General features: G+C 19.8%; 2 protein-coding genes across 2 annotated transcripts; both read left to right on the forward strand.

Moving 5' to 3' along the window:
* Positions 1-4,592: 4,592 nt before the first annotated feature.
* Positions 4,593-5,397, forward strand: MKS88_000791 (uncharacterized protein; the record flags this gene model as incomplete). The annotated part of the gene is made up of 3 exons (XM_067219224.1): positions 4,593-4,674; positions 4,877-4,991; positions 5,067-5,397. The coding sequence occupies 3 exons, from the start codon at positions 4,593-4,595 to the stop codon at positions 5,395-5,397; spliced, it is 528 nt and encodes a 175-aa protein (XP_067075572.1).
* A 14,172-nt stretch (positions 5,398-19,569) lies between these two features.
* On the forward strand, positions 19,570-21,727 carry MKS88_000792 (uncharacterized protein; the record flags this gene model as incomplete). Its single annotated transcript, XM_067219235.1, has 2 exons — positions 19,570-19,767; positions 19,910-21,727. The coding sequence occupies 2 exons, from the start codon at positions 19,570-19,572 to the stop codon at positions 21,725-21,727; spliced, it is 2,016 nt and encodes a 671-aa protein (XP_067075573.1).

Raw genomic sequence — 21,727 nt, forward strand, 5'->3', positions numbered from 1 at the left:
AATAAATTACTATAAATTTAAATTGTTGTATTTATATATATTACTTAATTGAAAAAAGTAATATTTAATAAACTTATAATAGTGTATGAATATATGGAAACATAAAACAAAATATTATTTTCTCAAATATCTCAAATCACATGAAATAAAATACGTAAATTTAGCTTTATAGCATCTATATAACAAAATCACTTTCTTTTGTTCATACTACTTTATAAATATGAGGATTTTTATTTTTTTCTGTTAATATATTTTTCATTTTTTTGGTTTTAATATATGATCCAACTTATTGTATGATGATGCATTATATATATAATATTTAATTAAATATAATGCAAAATTAATAATAATTAATATGAATTATTGAATGTTTCTCCATGGTACTATAAATATATTATTTGTATATATAAAAAATAATTATTTCACATTAAAATTGATATATTTTACTTGTATATTTTCCAGAGTAAATATAAAAATATAACCGATTTATATATATAAAATACTATAATATCAAGCTGAACATATTCGTAAAATTAACCCTATTTAACATTACATAGTTACTTTAAATAACATACTAATTTTTTTTTTTTACTTAATATGTATATATGTATAATGCAATAAGTGCGATATATAAGGCTATAAAATAGGAGGTTTTAAAATTAATAGTTCATATTATCTGATATTCGATTACATAATTATCAATATATTCTAAATATGTAAAAAGAAATTATAGTATAAATAAAAAATATATTTTGTCATAAGATTATTTTATTTTTTCATATATTCATATTACTTATACACGTAAATATAGAGTAATACATTATATATGGAACTTTTCTTTATAACTTCTTTCACAAGTAATTCAATAAATTATATATATCTCCATTATTTGAACGTATTATATTTGATATTATTGTTAAGTATCGATAATTGTCATTTAATCTTAATGAATTACATATTTTTGCTATTTATATAATTTGTTGATATCAAAATATATGGCTATAGCATTAATATTTCAAAATTTGAGTTCCATAATTTATCATATTTTTGACAATTTAATTATCATAGTAAAAAAAATTATTGTTTTTTTATTAATCCTACATTTATATATTAAATTCTTTCACTATTACGAAATTTTAATGAATTTAACTTTAGTTGTGTATATATATTATAGCTTATGTTCAAGTTACCTTATTAGCTTTTTAAATTTTCCTTTTTCTTACTTATCCATTTATATATATTAGATGGTTGGATGAATTGTAAGAAACATTATATATCCTAACTATATTCATAATGAACAATAATATGAACATTTGATATCCAAATAAATTAATTATTTTTTATGTTTTCTTTGTCTAGTTCATAACTCATATATTTGAATAAATATTAATCTTTTAATTTTGTTTATATATATATATATATAGATATTTTTTTTTTGTTTTTATTGTTAAACAAACTCTATGGATCTCCAAATATAAAATTTTTATACTTTTGTTAGAAACATAATGCTATACTATTACATTTTCCATATTCTTAATAAAGCAATATTATTGTGACACTTTTTTTTTGTTATTTTTTTTTTTTTTTTTAATATATTGAATTATCTTATTTATGTCTTTATGTTCTATAAAGGATATCTATTATTTAAATTTAATAAATTAAGATTTCCTTATATTTGTTTTTGATAATATTATCTGATATTATCTGAATGTGTAATCATTTTCAGATCCATGTTTTGGAACTCCCTCATTTTATTGATCTAGTTACTTTAAGATATTTATGTTTTTTTTTTTGACGACAAAAGGAAATTTCGTGAGTACAAAGCAAATATTAACAAAAATTGCATATTTGTACGTACAATACGTATACAACATTAATTTGTTATAGTAATACGTTATAGTATTTGTAGAACAATATTTACATTTTTAAATAGAATAATTTATAGTATTAGACAAAAGAAAAAATGTGGAATATACTATAAAAAGTGTTATTACAATTATTCAGAATAAAGAGAAATATTCATATGAAGTAACATCAGAAGGATGATTTTCTCATGATTGTAATAATCCGAGTGAAAGTTTTATATGAACTCGAATTCATTGGAATTAAACAGATTCATGAATATTATGGAAATATTTTAAGAATAGTACACTTTTGTACTAATATAATTTATTTGAATACTATATTTGTTTGTAATGTTTTGAAATTGGGTACTAATACTGTTGTCATCTTTTACATTATACCTATTTATATGACTGTTATATAATAATTCATATTTTTTAGCATAGATGGCTATACTCCTTGCTTCAATTGATATATGGGAACATTTTAAGAATAGCGAAACAAATAATTTACTTTTGAAATATGAAAAAAATTAAAGTTTCAAATATTTTTTCATTGTAAAAAAGGAAAAGCATAAGTGTCTTTATTTTATTTTTACTTAAATCCTTATAAACAATGCATTGCATCGGATAAAAATTGAATGCTATGATGAATATTTTATTTTTTTGTAAGTGCTGTAATATATAGACTATATAAATATGAAAATGTATAGTGAATATTAAAAATTATTATTATTTAATATATATAAAAAAGATATAATATAAAATTTTCTGATCTTTGTTGATATATATATATATAAGAATATAATTTACTTGTAGTTTATGTATGTTAAAAGAAGCAAATTATATATTTTACAAGGAAATTAAACTGTTTTTATACTATTTCTTAATTTAGGAAAATATAGATTTATATTTCAAGAAAATAATTCCAAAAAAATACTTTGACATATTGAATGTTGCTAAAAAAGACTAATTATATTCGTAAGTAAATGGTTAACAATATTTTGCTATGGAGTGTCCTTGTTTTTCATAATTTATTATCTAGTTTATATGTATCTTATCATAAATTTTGAAAATTGTTTAATGTATATTTTATATATAAAAGTTAATTTACTGTAAATAAGTGAGAACAACAAATTATGAGAAAAATTAAACATAAATAAATAAGAGAATTCACAAATATTGTATGAACAATAATTTATATACTTTAAAACAATAAATATATATTAATGTAAATTTTTTTAATATAAAAATAGTATTTTAAATTTAGTTATTATTTTTTTTAATTTTTTAGTTTTAAGAATATGATTTTTTAAAGAGAAAAATAATAGAAGGTATTTTTAAAAATTTATAGAATAATTTTTAGGTATGTAATATTTTCTTAATTTTCTCCATCTGAAATACAATGTATAAGAATATGAAGTAGTTCCTTGTAATATTCTTTTGCTGTTAAAAGTATTTTTAATAAAGCATGAACTATTTATATATTTATTTCTATTTATAATGTTGTACCTATAAAATATGTTCCTGGTATTATGTATTTGTAAAAGATTAAATAAAATATAATATATTCGTTATAAATTTACAGATGTAAAAATTACTGTATCATATATTTTATTGAATTATATTGTTATTCTTTTTCAACTGTTACCTTACAATATATACTCTATATTATTTGTAAATATTTTTCTTTTCATATTTTTTTAAATAAATGGAAATGCACTCAATATTTCTACATTAATTTTATCTTTTGTCAATTTTTTTTTTTTTTTATGATATTAAAAAATACTCTAATCATATATATTTAATTAAAAAAAAAAAAAAATTAATTTGATGAATTAAAAAACTTTTTATTTAGAAATAATGGCTTAAATTTAATTTGAAATTATGCTTTTTTTTTTTATATTACAAAATTAAAATATAATTCTTAATATGACTTTAAAAAATGTGTTTCTTTATGTATAATATAGATGCATATATATTCTTCTTTTTAAATATTTTATAGTCTGTAAAAGATTACACACGTTCTGAAGTAGTTAAAGCACACATTATAATTAACATAACGCCCAATTTTGTTTTTTTTCATTTATAATTATTGTTATTACATTGAAGGAATAATTAATATTTCACTAAAAATAATTAGTATTTTCAAAATATAATGCTGATAAAATTAGAATTATTTGTAGGAATATATCCATAGAAGTAATAATTATAGTTCTAGCATGTAGAGTAATGCATTATTTATATATTATGTAAGTTATCTATTGTATATGAATTTAATAATTCCATATAATAAAAAATAAAGTATATTTTTCTAATTAAATTTTGAGAAGGATTAATATAAATGGCATATAATTCTTGCAATATATTAAAAAGTTAAATAATATATTCTGCATATTTATGAATAAGCTCAAATAGTATTATTTTAATTAAAGTTAGCATTTTTTTTTAAATAAAATTAATATAGAAATTATGTAAGACATCTTTAAAATTATATATCTTTCTAGATTATGTTAAATGCATTATAGTTACGTATATTCTATTGTGTTTTTTCGAAGATTTAATAAAAAAATAAAATAAAATATATATATCATCCTTTGAATTTAAATGTGTATTATATTATTATTAATATTTTCCATACTCAATATATTATAAAATTAAAGATCTATATCGTGGCATAAAAAAGCAAGTCAAACTTATTTATTAAAATTGCTACGTTTATCCTTTTATTTTGTATATTCCATTTTAACAATGATATGGTATGAAAATATTATTGAAGGATATTTTCCTTATACATATTGTTCTTTTTGGATTTGTGATAATATTTTTTTTAGTTAGAGATTATTTATTTTATTAAAAAAATAATTTTTACATTTTATTTTTTAGAGAACTTTTAACAGTTCTTGAATAAGGACTTCAAATATGATAAAATATTAAGCACAATAAATTATCGATTATTAAAGAAATGTAGACAGAATAATTATTAAAATATTTCATATTTAAGAAAAGAGAAACAAAATAATCGATTGAAAAAGGAAAAAATATATCTAATAATGAAAGGGAGACGAAAGGAAAAAAGAAAAAATCTGATAGAATATCATTAAATAAAGTGCTATACTATACAGAAGTTACAGCTTATGATAATGGAATGTTTGTAGAAAACATTTCCATTTTGAAAAGAAATTGATAAAAAAAATCATTATGATGATTTACTCAAAAAAACAGGAGAATTCGAGATATAGCTTTAAAAAAAATAAAATTTAGAAGTTACAAATTTGGAGTTACCTTATATTTATATTTTCTTCTATTGGGAATAGGATTACCTACATTTTTTGGAAGTAAGTTTACGGAAGATACATCAGGTTTAGAACAATATCAGATAATTACTCAGCTTATAAAGAAAATAAAACATCTAACGGGTTTATCAGAAGGAAATACATTTTTAGTATTTTTTAGCATTGTTATGCTTATATTATCTATTATACATATAATAGCACTTTATAAGATATTAAGGAATAATGAAAAATATAAAAAAATTAACTTGATAACTGAGTAAAATAAAAAATAAGCATTATGTATCTTTCTATGAAGAAGTTGTTAATATGAAGTAATATCTGTAATATGTTTTGTAACATATTTTTAATATACAAACTTATAATTTCTGAAATACTATAAGTGCATGTTTGTGTATCTGCCCTTTGTGATACATAACACTAAAGAATTATTATCTTCATTTTTTTGTGAATTTAAATGTTTTAATTCTAATAATTTATAATTTAAAATATTATTTCTTATTAATTAAATAGTATGACCAAATATGGACATTTCTCTGTTTAATTAATTATTTATGAAAACTATTTGTTCGTATAAATTAATATATAATACAAAAGATCATTTTGTTTTAGTTAAGTGTACCGCTTTACATGTTAACTGCTACTTCCTTATTTTGTATATTTTTTTTGTCTAAAATTATTATTAGTTGATACAATTAAAAAAATGTATTTTTAGATTTACATTTAAAAAAAATGTGTACTGACATTTTACTGAAAAAAAATAATACACTTTATTTTAATAACATAATATTATATATATATGTATATATATATATATATATATTACGTAAGAAAAAACATAATAGTTATTCTATAAAATGAATTTTATAAATAATATAATATGTGTCTTTTAATAGGAATTATTTATATTAGTTTACTCATGTGGGCGCAAGAAATAATCACAATTAAATAACACAAAGCCGTTTATTATTTTATCATTGCAAATAACTGAGCTGTTAATTAAGCTTTGGAAAAACTAGTTGAATATATAGTATGCTGAAAATTTATAAATATATATATCATATATTGTTTCTATTTTTTATATCATATAACTAATTAATACGTTTTAACAGATATTAACAAAAAATTAGTTAATTTTTTTGTATTTTAATAATAATATATTTCAAAAAGTGTGTTATATCTTAACAAAAAGCTAAATTATTTTTTGGAGTTATGAAAATAAATACATGTTTTCTACAACCATATAACAGTTTGTACATGAATATTTATATATTTGTGCTATTGTTTATTCTTGTCCATACTTATATTTATTTTGTTAATATCCATATATGAGCGTTTAAGTATATTTTTAGTTTATATTGACAATTACTAATTAATTCATATTTATATCGCTCATTTTTTAAATAAAATAGAAGGAAAAAAATAAGAATATTTATTTTTATAGATAATTAGTAAATACAAGATAGGACTTTAAAGTTTGTTCTAAGATTATTGCTAAGAAATATTCACAGTTTATTAGCATAATTTTAATTTTAGTAAAAACTATATGTAGGGGATTATTAATTTGTTTTATTCCTATAATATTCAAATAAATAAGCATGTATTTAAATTGATTATCACATTATTGCCCATACCTAATTGTTGACTTTATGGATCTTTATAAATATTACTTAAATATGTATGATACGTTAAATTGAAAGAAAACATATATAGATTTTTTTATTTTTAAGAAAATTCAACACTTACATTTTAGAACTATGTATATGCTAATATTTTTGCATTATACACGAGATATACTTTTTTTTTTGTATTTTATCAGAGGTAATAAAATGTGAAATTTACATTACGTGTAAAAAATAAATATAATTTATATGTTTCCAATTAGGAAATTATTATATGTTGAGCAAAAAAATATATTCAAATTTTATCAAATTGTAAGTACATATAAATTTCTACATTAATTAAAAGATCTAAAAAACAAAAAACATACACAAGACTATTCATCACTTAATTTATTCTTTTACAACCACTTCGTATAATTAGAAACAATATAAAGCAAATGTGAAATTTATACAGTGAAAACTGAACTAAAAGAAAAGACGTACATCATATATAATAAATTAATAATTCTTACATTAAATATAAAATTGCAATAAAATCAAATAAATTAAAAAAACAAAATTAAAATTTGATAATAAAATAAGAAATATACAGATAAAAAATTTTAATTATATTTCATTAAATGGTTAAAAAGTACGAACAATAACATTTACGAGAGTAAGGAGTAAATGGCATAATAGTGATAATAATAATGAATCATTTTATAATTTAAAATTTTAAACAATATTTATAATCATTTTAATATTCAATAACAATAATTATTTAATATTATCTACGTTTACTTAAATAACACTTTATTAAGTGTACTCTCATATTAGTAGTTTCTTATATAATTATAAATATACATTTAATATAAATAATTTATAAGTTATAATATATTTTATATTCATTATAATATGTTATGCTAGTGAATTTTTTTCTTTGTTGTTTTTATATAATTAAAAAAAAAAAAATAACATGCATTCTTTCATTTTAATATCCATGGGTATATTATTCTTTGCCGAAATATTATCACTCATCTACCATAAAACAACTATCCTTTAAAAATATACCTTTCTTCAAAATGATGAATATAAATATATATAATTTGCATACAGTTTTAAAATGATGCACAAGTCCAAAAATTTGAAAATTTTTAATTAGTACTCTGGAATATTTATACAAAATTCACAAACTTTACAATAATAAAGAATTTATATTCTTTAGTTTACATTATTATATCATATTTACCATGTACATTATTTTCGTAATTGGATATTTTAGTAAGATGAAAGCTTTTTTTAGTATCTATTTGATTTTAATATTCTAAAATTTGTTTCTGTTTTTCCTTCTTTTTAAAGACATGTGTATTTATTCTTCCTTTAAATTAAGAATGATATCTTTCTCTTTATCCCTGACCTATTTTTCTCACCTCATATCTATTGTATAACAGTAATACAGAAATTACATTACTATTTACATATATATGATATAAGATTAATTGAATATATATTTATAAATGCATTTTGCGTAATAAAAGTTTTATTAAAATAATTAAAAAAAAATAAATTTATATAAGTACTTAAATTGCATTTTATTGTACTTATAAAAAGAGGCGTAACAAGTTAGGAACTAATAAAATAAAAAAAACTGTAGACGTTTAAATATTTCAGAAGAGTTATTCTTATAATTTTCACTTTGTTGTTAAAATGAATTTGTAAAATAAATTTGGTCCAGTTTTTTTATTAGAAGTTGCTGAAGATTATGCCCTTTGCAGTAAAAAAGTATGTTCAACGTAACATTTTATTCATTTTTTATACTTCTTAAATACAAAACAAATTATATTAACTGTAATAAATTAATTTTTTTTTTTTTTTTCATGTGAATTAATTAAAGATATCTAACTTCATATGTCATTATAAATAACTTAAAATGAAATAAATAACCAATTTAGTTGTATAATATATATTAAAAAATAATATATTATACTTATAAGTACATGATTTCCTTACATATATAAATGCAATGGAATCTATAAATTTTTATGAACTTTCATGTATTTACAATAGCAATATAGGTCTTCTAAATAAATATTCAAACACAAAATTATCAACGCGACATAGAAATCTTTTCATAATTTTCACATTACACCAATGATATAAACATCTTAGTACTCTCCCCCGTAAGATTTATTTATTCATATGTTAGTAATATATAATATATTTTATATTCTTTCGACTGTTTTATTATAATAATATATATATATGTATTTATATACACAAATCTTTATCTATTTGTATTTTATTAAATTATTATTATATTCTAATACATATGCGTGTAATAATACAATGTTTACATGTTAATGTTTAAAATGAATTATTATCTGGTGTCCAATGTTTTCATTTTGAGTTTATAATTTCAATTAAATCTCATTATAAATTAATTCTAAAAAACTCATTATTTATTCCATAATATTCCAATGTGCTTTTTATGCATTATTTATAAGTTGTCAAGTACAATTATTATTTATGTTTTTTATTAAATATTAGTTAACGTAATAATTAAATGCATTTTTTATTTTAACCCCATACGTTCTAAATATTTAGGGGTAAAAAATGATTATTCACATATAATACAATTACGAACAAAACTAAGCATATTAATAAGGCGTTCCTTAAAATTCAAGAATTTATTTAATGTTTATTTAATAGTGTATTTATATGATTAAACCTAATTAATCTTCATGAACTTTTTCTTAATTATATAAAGCTGTTATTCTTTAAAATTGTAGAATTTATTAGTTGTAATTCATAATAAAAATAAAAAAAAATTTAAGATCATTCATTATTAAATATATGATATATTTTCGTAATAATTAAATATTATTTAAACATTACTAAAAAATAATTACTATGTTTCTAGATTAGTTTTGCATTGTCTAATAAAACAACAACATATTTTGTTTAAAGGAAGTTTTTAATAAATGATGCGTTGAACACATTTACAAAAATGGCTTCATAATTTACAAATTATTAACTATTATTACAATGTTTATTCTGTAAGTGTCTGTTAAGGATGAGAAGATGCCATTTTTATTTCTGGTGAATTTCATTAAAAGAATAATTAAAAATATTTTTCCGATACAATTTTTGGTTTAGGATATATTACATAAAAAATAAATAAATAAATAACAAAATAAAATTGATTAATATGCATTATATATAACACAACTTTGGTTCATCTTTTAGTCAATATATATTGTTAAAAAAAAAAAAAAAGTCTTGTGCTAAAAAAAGAGGAATTAATCTTATTAATTGAAGAAAAAATTGAAATGTTAAAATAAAAAGTTTAATTTAAAACATAAAAAAACGATTATTCATATAGGAATAAAAATTTTCAAATATAATTATAAATTGAATTTTTATTTTATTTTGGAAATAAAATAAAACTTTGAATAAAACTAAATTTAAACCGTTTTAAATTCAATTCCTCCAATTCAAAGGACATTTTATGTGATATTATGACAAAAAATTTTCTACATCGTTCTGAGAAAATTTATTTGTATGTTTATATTCTGAATAATTTGCTAGTAGTTCAGGTGTTACCCTTGTCATAAAAAATAAATCCCTTTTTTTTTTTTTTTACTTATGAAAGCTTGAAACAAATAGTGCAGTGAAAAACAGTATATATATAAAAAATAAAAAGAATTGAAAATATTCCTAGACTCATAAAAGGTGTAATTATGATAACATAAAAAGAATTGCATAGGGAGTTATTGCACGGAATTTCTACAGTATGAAATTGATTCATTTTACAAAAATTAAAATATTTTCGGTGTTTTGTGGATTTTTCAGTTATTATTTTAGAATGACGATAAAAGGTTATAGGTCTATCTAATTTTTAAATTTATTCTTTATGAAGATTGAGGTTCAGTACAATTTACTATTAAATAAAGATTAATTGAATTGTAGTTTTAACCGTACATAAAATAACTTGACAGTTTTCCTAGCAAAATTTATTTATATTATAATAATAAACATAGTATGTCTTTATAAACTTTTCATTTAGACTATTTATATAACGAAGTTATTGTAAAATAGGATTTCTTTTCATAAGTAGCAATTTTTTGTTAGTGTTATCATATGTTTTAAAATAACCATGGGAATCTTTCATTTTTTTCCATACAATTGAACAAATGTTGGATATAAAGTTATAGGAACATTTATTAATACCTAATTTCTAAATAGAATTATAATATATATGAAGAAATTCAGTGTAAACATCAATTTTGTAAATATTTTTCTATTTGGAATTAACTATTTTCTATATATCCTCATATATGTAGAAATACATTTAAGCACATCAATTATTATGCTTATTATTACAATGATAATTCTTTATTTCTGATAAACTGTTGCTTAAAATTTCACAAAGTTTATTAAAACAAACGTAATGCTTTTCAAATTTAATCATTTCAATATAAGTACAGTATTTACATATATTCGCCTTTCCGTTCAATTTATAATGTATCCCATTTCTCTGTAATATGTTTAAGGTTAAACTCAGAAAATTGAAAGGAAAAAAAATGAATTATATACATTATTAGTTTCACTTTTTCAAGAAATAATTTTTCATTGTGTTTAATAATTCGTAATATATATTAAGAGTTTATAAAAATGATTTTAATGTAACATGAAAATAACCAATTTTAAACATTTTTTTATGATTTTCATATGAATTAATCAATTATGTATTTTTAAGCTCTTTGTAAAAATCCTTCAGAAATGTCCAAAGCATACTTGATAATGATTATATTCTTGTTTTAGTCTCATGGTTGAAAAATAATTTTATTTCATTATCGGAAACTATATTTTTAAGAAAAATAAATCATTACTGAATTCTGTTTTAAAAGCTTTTACTTAAGTATTATACATGTATGATTTTTTATATGTATCTAGACAGTTTATGTACAGTACAACAAAAATATGTTCATTATGTAATCCGAGTATTCTAAATTACTCGAAGTATCTAACTTTATTCACTTGTTCTTAATGATACCATAATATTCTTTAAATTTGAAATATATTTCCTATTTTTAAATAACTCTTCACCACGATTAATATTCTTAAGTGGATATATTCCATTAGAAATGAACCTTTCATTATTAATCAAATACTATGTACCAAGTACATAGTGAATAATTGTTTTTATGAGAGTTATTTTACTTTATGTATCCATATATTCAGTAGCCAGAATAATCATAATAGTTATTCTTGACAGAACGTTATTCCAAAAGTTTGTGTGAATTACCTAAATATTTATTACATAATTAATGTTATCACAAAGTTCACGAATGTGTATGAAGTCTGAAATATTTCTTATTATAAAACTCTTACCAGTAAAGAAATCATTAGCATTAAATATTATCAATATAATTTAATAAATTATAAAATGCATTTAACTTTTCATTTTTTAAAAGTCAATTCTAAAAAAACAAAAAGGAAAAGTAATACATACAAATACATAAACATGCTTTTTTAAAGAAGTGTTATTATTCTGATAAATTAGTAATAAAATACTAAAAGAGCTATAAGTAATTATTTTAATGAAAAATGAAAATATACTTTCTTAGTTAAATATTTTTTAATCAAGTTGAAGAGTAATTTAATATCCATTCATTTTTGAGATAATGAAGTTATTTTGTTGCTCAAACCGTTTTCTTACAATAAAGATACTATATCCTTTTTAATATACATTTTAATGTATTCATCAAATTCATTACAAATTACTCGGAAATTAGGTTAATTATAACAACTTAAAATTTTTTCCTATAGATCTGTGGCCTCAAAAGCGTAATCACATTGTGCAAGAGTGCATTTATTATCACATGTATTATGCATACATCTAAAGATGTAAGTAAAAAAAAGCAAAAAATATAATTTGTTCATCTCTTCTATTTTGTTTCTCCTAGACTTATAAAAATTGCTTGGATATTTCTCATCATGAAAAATTTTATTTTTCACACCCACCAAATGAAAAAAGTATTAATAAGAACTACACTAAATCGACTAGATAATAATTTATAATTAAGCTATTTTATTAAGTAAAAACAACATATACTGACGTAATTCATTTTATCTATATCACTAAAATGTTTGACTTTATTCTTTGAAATATTTTTTAAATTTCGTACAAGATTTTAGAAAATTTCTAAACAAAAGCGTTATCTGAAAAATTGTGAATAATATCAAAAAAGAGCTAACTTTCTTAAAGAAAAGTGAAGTCTCTATTAAGTTATCTAAAAAATGTATATAATAATAAATCCTTTAAGTTAAAATGATTAAAAGAAAAATTAAATTTAGAATAATCTACTTCATAAGCTCTTATTATTAAGGAGATTTATACTATTCTTCAGAAAAAAAAGGATATTTTAAAAAACTTATATCAATTATTGTAAAGGAAAATATACAGAGTCTGTATTAGCAACACGTTTAAGATATACTGTAAAAATAAACATGTTAATTAGGTGGAACAAAAAAATACGTAAGTTCATTTAGGAGTATTTCTAAAAAATGGCATTAGTAATTTATATACATATATTTTATTTTATTAATTCAAAAAAAAATAATAATTAAATATTTCGTAGTTTTATTTTCGGAATAATATATATTTTTTTCTTTTTTTACATTAGTAGCACCAATATATAGTTACATAAATCTTTTTAATTATAATGTAACAAGCTGAAAATTCTTCATAACATTTCTAAAAAAATATAACATTACATTGTAAAATATTATTTTGAAATATTTTCATTAATATAAGTAACATATTTTTTTAAAATAATTAGCAATTTGAAAAGAATCATTTTTGATGTAAACAACCACAAATAAAATATATGTAAAGAAACATTTATTTACTAACTTTTTTTTTATTCTTCTTGAAACATTTTTTTTAGATAAGCTTGTTTGGATATAAAAATATTAAATCTGTCTTCCCATTGATGAACTGATTTTTCATTTTTAAATTAAAATATTTAAATTATTATGTCAATTTTCCTGTGTATATAAAATAATTTATAGACGAGGAGGTATATCATCTATATATCAATTCAATCATTCATGTTAAAGCACAGATCATTTTATATGTTAATAATATTTCTTAACAAGTGTATTTTTAAGAAATTCGTTATTTATATTTTATATGTATCAAAAAATAGAGTAATAAAGCATTTCATAAGATGAAAAAGACAATACAACTAATTATATTCAATTATGATATTACTATACACTAAAATAAAATAGGATTTATAGAAAATAGACTTAAAATAATACACTTAAATTTAATAAAGAAATTAACTATTATAAAAATATATGTTTAAAGAGAAAATAATTGTTAGAATAAAATTTAATACAAATTATATAAATTGAAAAAAAAATATTAATAATAATAATAATTTATATTTTTAAAAAGCACCAAAAAAAAAAAAAAAAAAAGTGACTTTTATTAATAAAGAATGTGCAAATGTATTAATAAAATATTTAAGCATGTTCAAAATATTTTGAATATCTTTTTATTACTAATACATTTTCTTAGCGAACAAAAAAGAAAAAATATTATTAAAACTAATAATATGTACGTACAAATATAATGTATTTTCATATTAATTTAATTTATATTGTTTTTGTTTTTAAAAATTAAAGAGTTATGGGATAAATAAAAAACAGGTAACTTGAATGCATAAGGCAAGTGTTGAATTATTTTGGAATTTATAATTAAGGTTTTTAATTTAAAAAAATTTTTTTAAATTCAAATTTTTTTATGCGGTTATTCGGATTATTTCTAATTATTATTTTTAACAGTTTTTGCTATGTTTAATTATATATATTTTAATTATACTTCAAAGATTTAATCTTACGAAAGATAAGTATATATACATGAAATATATTTTCCTTGAAATGTAGCATAATGCGCAATATATATGTGTATATATATGATTTAGAATTTTAATAAAATGTAATAGATTATTTATTTACTTATGTTAATTTATAAAAATAAACATACTTTTAAAATTTCAATGTTTTACAAGCATAGACATTATAACATAACCTTATATATATACAAATTAAAAATAATATATATATTTTTATAATTGATTTTTTTTACTATAATATGGTTAAAATCGTTATGTTGTTCATTTTTTTATTAATCCTTTTTGTTATTTAAATAACAAACGTAAAATAAGAAAATAACGCTTAAATGAATGTACCATATCAGAAGTTCAAAAATATGTTAAAAAGAAACTAAAAAGAATGTAATAATTATTTATGAAAATTGATATAAATTAAGTAAATTATTTATTTAAAATACATGTCTTTTTTTTTGTCGTTCTTCTTTTCTAAATTAATTATATCTATAATAATACTTCATGAATAAATATATGTGATTCAGAGTACATTATAAAATTGTTATAGTTTTCTTTATGTAAATTACGTATTTCGTGTAGTCCAATATTTCTACTTATTTTGTTTATTATTTTTTTTTAAATCAATTATTAGAAGCATGTTTTGGATATCTAGAAAAGACATTGTATAAAAAAAAGTAAGCAGAGCATAATATTCAAATAGTAAAAAAATCAGCACCATTTTTGTCTGATATATTACTATTGCTTTAAAGGATTTTTTTTTAAAAGTCATTTATAATTTTTTTTTTTGGCTTCTTACATTATTCTATCATTGAATATTAAATTTTTTAGAAAGGGAGAGGGTTTTTGCATATTCTATGTTATTATATTAATTGTTATTGAGCATATGTTAATTTACGTATTAAGAGGGGTGATGAATAACTATTTTGTTTTTAAAACATGTTTTTTTGTAAATTTTCAAATGAGGGGAATATATAAATGATAGTGTTTTGTATCATTTAATGATTATTTATTATTACGTATATAATTGGACATATGTAAATATAAGGAAAATAATATAAAATGAAGGAACACAAATTAAATTATTCTGTAAAAAGTGGAATGGAAATTTCTTTTAATTATACATTTTTAAAATTTTATAATGTAAACAATTTAGTGATGGCTGTACATAATAATTATAATTATTATTGTCTTTAACGTAATTATATGAAGTATAATATAATGGATTTATCATCTGGAATATTTATTTTTGAATTGTATTTGATGTCCTATAATTTTGTGTAATATATATTAATTACCAGTGAAAACGTTCAATGAGAATAAAATAAATAATAAGTATTATGATTAATAAAAAGTGATGTAAAAAAAACCATCTTATATGTTAACATTGTAGGAGTATAGAAAAAAGTGACTTCATAATAGAATTCTTAACTACTGTTTTACAAAACAAAAGGAGACAGATTACTGAAAAAAGGTAAAAAAAAAAAAAATTTACTGAAAAAGTGTTCATTTATATTAATTAAAATGTATATATATGGAAAAATAAAAAATGTTTCATTTACTTTTCGCTAAATATATTTTGATAAGCAGACGTTGTTTATTCCATAAGGTGATATTAATTACGTATGCAATGTAAACATAAATAATAATATATATCATTAATGTTCTTTTATGTTTTTGTTAATCCTTTTATATAAAAAAATAATAAACGATAATATATTTATTTAATATTATTATTTATATAAAAAATTTATTCAACAACTAGTTACATTAATGTGAACACCATAATTGTGAATGTTTAGCATAGGCAAAATAAGGAAAAATATTTTCATTTCTGTTTAGTGTAAAATAAATGAGAGCATATATTGGTACATAAGAAATAAGATTTATCAGTAATTACTTGCTTCACAAATTAAAATAAAAAAAAGGTAAACAGAAAAAAGTGATGTAATATAAATATTTCTATAATAGGTTGAGTAGGAAAAAAAACTTTCCTATATCTAAATGGAAATAGGTAATAAAAATTGACACAGAAAAAATATGTATATATATGCATTATGTCTTTATTAGGTATTATTAACATAACTATGATAATGTGATTTAATAAAATTAACAAACAGTATTAAAAAGTTCAAGTAAAAATTTATGTATAAAATAAAAGTATAGGTTATATACATATATATAATAATTAACAATTTATATGGTTCATTTTATAAAAAAGATAAGCTATTAATCAGAAACAATTTCGTACATTATTATATAACTTTAACTTTACATATATATAAATGAATGAATAAGAAACATTAAATTAAATATTTTTACTGTACAACTTATTCAACGTTAGTTTACCAGAATATAAATATCATTAAAAAATATTCTGTTTGTCACTAGGAAAAAACTTTTAAACGTCGATCATAATTAAATGAATAAAAACAAAAAGAAAGAACAAAAAAGTAAAAGTGAATAATTAGTTAAAAGTTAAAACGTTCAACACTTCTAGTTTTTGCTAGGTAGAATTTTCATATATTAGAAATTAAAAGATTTATATCAATAGTTTTACAATTTGTATTACTGCAATAAACACCTATGAACACACAAATACTATAAAGTAAATTTATTTTTTATATGTTGTTGAGGTGTGTAATAGGATATGGCAAATGATATATATAATATGTTTTTAATAAATCTCATAAGTTAAATTTATAATCAACGCACAAAAGATTTAAATGTTTTATAAATAATATACAAGAAAAATTAAAAAGAAATTTATACAATATATAACTGTATGATAAAATGAAGTTTCCAATAGTTGAATATATGGAACATTATATACATGCTGATTCCATCAATTCAGATTTTTCTGTAATGATTTATTTTTCTTTTTTATGTTTTTTTATTTTGTTGTAAATAAATTTGTTTTTTAACTCTTTGGTAACATAAGCACATATTTTTAAATTATATTTTTAATTTATATATGATATATTCAAATAATATAATCGAAAAATGAATAAAACACATTTATTCTCAATATTTCAATATAAAAAGTCCCACACATATTTTTCATTAATTTTTTTTTCAAACTTTTCTAATTTCATTGTTATATAATTATGTAATTTCTTATATGATCCCTTAGTCCATCAATTGAATATTCCTTTTAAGTTTCTAGTTTCTAATGATCTTCTAATTTCTTACATGTATTATTTTTTCATTCTTAAATTTCTAAGCAGAGTTTTTATGTACTATATTTGTTTTATAATTGTTGAATATTTACTATATTCTAAAAAGAATTTTATACATCATTAATGTTAGTATCATAACAAAAAAAATCTATATTTTATATTTAAAAAAAAAGAAAAAAAAATTGTGGTTTTTTCCTTTTTTCTTCAGTTTCATACAATTATAACAGCTTTATTTAAATCTATATTAAGAGTGTTTAAATTTATATTTTTCACATAAAGAAACTAAATAATATATATTTTTTTATTTTACTTCTGGTTTATAATAATGTATATACATTTGCTTTTATAATTATTTTTTTAATGCTTCCATTTATTTATAAAAATAGTTTCTAATTTTTTTAAAAAAATTTATTTATGTAAAAATAATAGTTACTATTTATGTGTAATTATAAATAAATTGAAATTAAAAATAATGAAAATAAATAAAATATTTGGAACAATAATATTTAAATTATATTGCTAATAAATTTTTTAATTAAAATCTTATAAAAAGATAAATACTTTTTTTTTTGTTTTTTTCTACATTTTTGGTTAACAGTAATGTATAATTTATTAATATAACACATTTATAATTCGTCGCACATTTAAGCGAAACCTCTTTTTTTAAAGAGTAAAATACTTATAATCAGAATTACACTATGGTTATTATATATAAAACCTTTCAAGTATGTTTTTAAGCACTTTTGTTTATTTAGAGTAATTAAATTTAATAGGATTAGACTATTATTGTAAAATGAATAAAGAATAGAAATAAAATAAGATTAAAAATTAAAGATCAATAATGCTTCTCATAAGAAGTTAATTCTTAACATGCTTTTAACACTTTTAAACAGTAATTGAGAAATTCTTTTAGCTGTAAAATTTTTAGGGTATAGTTTTGTGTTTATTTGCATAGAATTCATTATTACGAAATAGTTTTATTACATTAATTTTTAATATTATTTATATCAATTTTCTATACTAAATTCGCTTATAATTATAATTAACACACTACGTTTTTTTATTATTATTTACTTTTTTAATTATTTTATAGAACCATTACATAAAAATTGAATTTAAAAGTCATTTTTTAAAATAAAATTATATGGGACATGTATATTTTGAAGGATAGCCATTTATATAATTATTAAATACAACTTTTTATTATTATGTTATTATTTATTTTTTTGTTATAAAAACCAATCTTATGAATATAGGAAGCTTCCACTTGTGTTATTAGGCTAATATAATAAAAATTAATAATAATTAATTCATATTTTTTCATAATTAGTTTTTTTTTTTATTATTATTATAAATAAGAATTTTATCGGAATTTTTGTAATTTAATTAAATATATGTTTTTATGTAGGAACTGTTTTTTTTTTAATTTTTTTTTTTTTATTATTATTATAGAATTTTATCCGAATTTTTGCAATTTAATTAAATATATGTTTTTATATAGCAACTAACTGTTTTTATTTTAATATTTTTTTTTTTTTTATTATACTCGAAACATATATAAAATATATTTTTAATAACAGCTGAATAAGTGTAATAACATATATAATTCTAATTTGATTCGTACATATTCAATATAAGTACGTATTTATATTACATTAGCATAAAAATATAGAACAATTCTTTATTTATCTTTATTTTTAATTTTTTTCTTTAAAAAATATATTAATTTTTTAAATATGGAACTTTGCAACACCCAAACTTCTGTTTTATTAAGAAAATCCTGTGCTACAAGTAAAAAGAAGAAAGGTAACACTTATTTAGCAAATTCCATAGAAGGGTCAGAAGAGAAATTTAATAAAAGCTATGGAAGAATATACACACTTTCATGTTTCACAAATACTCTTTTTCTTATATTATTATTTCTATTATTACAAGTAAGATTAAATATAAAGGTGTAGTAGTACGCATGAATTCTTTTTTCACCTAATTTTATTTTTTTTGTTTTTTGAAAATTAAATTTTAAGTTTGGAGTAGCAAAAATTTTATATAAAATATGAATTTTAACTATTTTTACAGAACGAACATGCACATGAAGATAATGTAATTTCAGAAATACATTGGAATACTTTATGCACAAGGAAATTAGGAGAAGCGAATTGTTCAAGTTCACAGAGACCCAATAGTATGTATAGAAATGATGGTTATAGTCCGGATGGTTATAGTCCATATGATAATACGAATAAAGAATTAGTGTACGGTGAAGTAAGTAATACGAATAATCTAACTAACCTAATACAAAACGAAGAAGGTGGTAATGGGTGGGTTTTGAATAATGCTGGGGGAAACGATTCTGTTGATGGTAATAGGTGTTCTGATGGTCAACATGGATATTATTATGGAGAAGTGCATAACGGATATAATATTCAGGGGGGATTTTATCCACAGAACGGAATGGTAGCACAACATAACCAAAATGAACAAATGTATAGTAATAGTTCATCTATGAATAATAATCTTGCATTTGGACATATGCCAGAACCTGGAAATTGTGCAACTAGTAATCAAGTTGAAAATAATTATGATACTGCACCTAATACAAATAGTGAACAAAATGTGCAAAATGTGCAAAATGTACAAAATGTACAAAATGTACAAAATGTACAAAATATTGGAAATGATTTTACCTCATATAATCAGCAAAATGAAGGTCTTTCAGGAACTAATCCTACAACAGTTAATAACCAAAATGTAAACATTTCCGGTAACCAAGTTACAAGAAGTAATCAGATGGATAATTTTTCTGGTGGTAGTAGAGGCACATATAATAATTCAAATGAAAATAATTATGGTAATGGATATGATAATTATCATAACCAATATGATCATTATTACGGAATTAATGGATTAGGAACATACAATAATGGTTATGAAAATGGTTATGGAAATGGAGAGAATACATACAATAACCAGTATGAAAATCCCTCTGGAAATAGGAGCACATTCATGTATAATAATAAACAGGATAATAATTATGGAGGTACTGATGCTGCGTACAGTGGTCAATATGGATATCCTAATGGAAATAGCGGATCAACATATAGCAATCAAAATCAAGACATAAATGAAGATATGCTGTGGCAGTCTTATAGAAATTATTGTGGAGGATATTCAGAAAATACGAGAGGTACACATAATACTCAAGATGATGTGTATCCTGGTGATATGTGGAATGGATATAAAAATCAAATTCCAAGTGATGGTGAAACAGAGGGGGAAACATATAGAAATAACAACGAATATTCTTCTTATGAACAATCCAACAGAAGTAGCAAGCATTATAATAGAAGGCATTCCGAAAAAGAAGATACCGATAGGCATAGTACGCGTGAAACCTCTGAAAAAATGAGCATAAATGATAAAAAGAAAAAAAATAAAGAAGAATTTGACAAACGCCGTAGGGAAGCAAAAGTTATGGAACAAGCATCTGCTGATCATATAAAAGGACTCATTGAAAAATTAGGATCCAAGGTAAGCATGAAGGAAATGATGGATGTATTTAATTGGGTGATTTTTCATGAGAGAAAAAAATATTTTATCATGGAGGAAGGCGTAATGGTATTTTGGGAAATTTTATCAGTATCTTACGGTATTCCAAGTTATTATAAGGTTAGACAATGGATGAAAGCCTATGATGGTATGACAAAAGAATTACTATATTTGGAAAAAAAATTATATGAAAAATTAATGCGTATGCTTCAACATGGATCATATTCACGTACAGAATATTTGAACTTTGTAAAAGAAGTAAAATATGCATGTCATAAAATAAGAAAAGATATGGAAAGTGAATGGCAAGGATATTTGAATTCTAAAGTTCAAGGATTTTGGGAATAA

The sequence above is a fragment of the Plasmodium brasilianum genome, chromosome 2, assembly GCF_023973825.1.
Source record: "Plasmodium brasilianum strain Bolivian I chromosome 2, whole genome shotgun sequence".
NCBI lineage: Eukaryota > Apicomplexa > Aconoidasida > Haemosporida > Plasmodiidae > Plasmodium > Plasmodium brasilianum.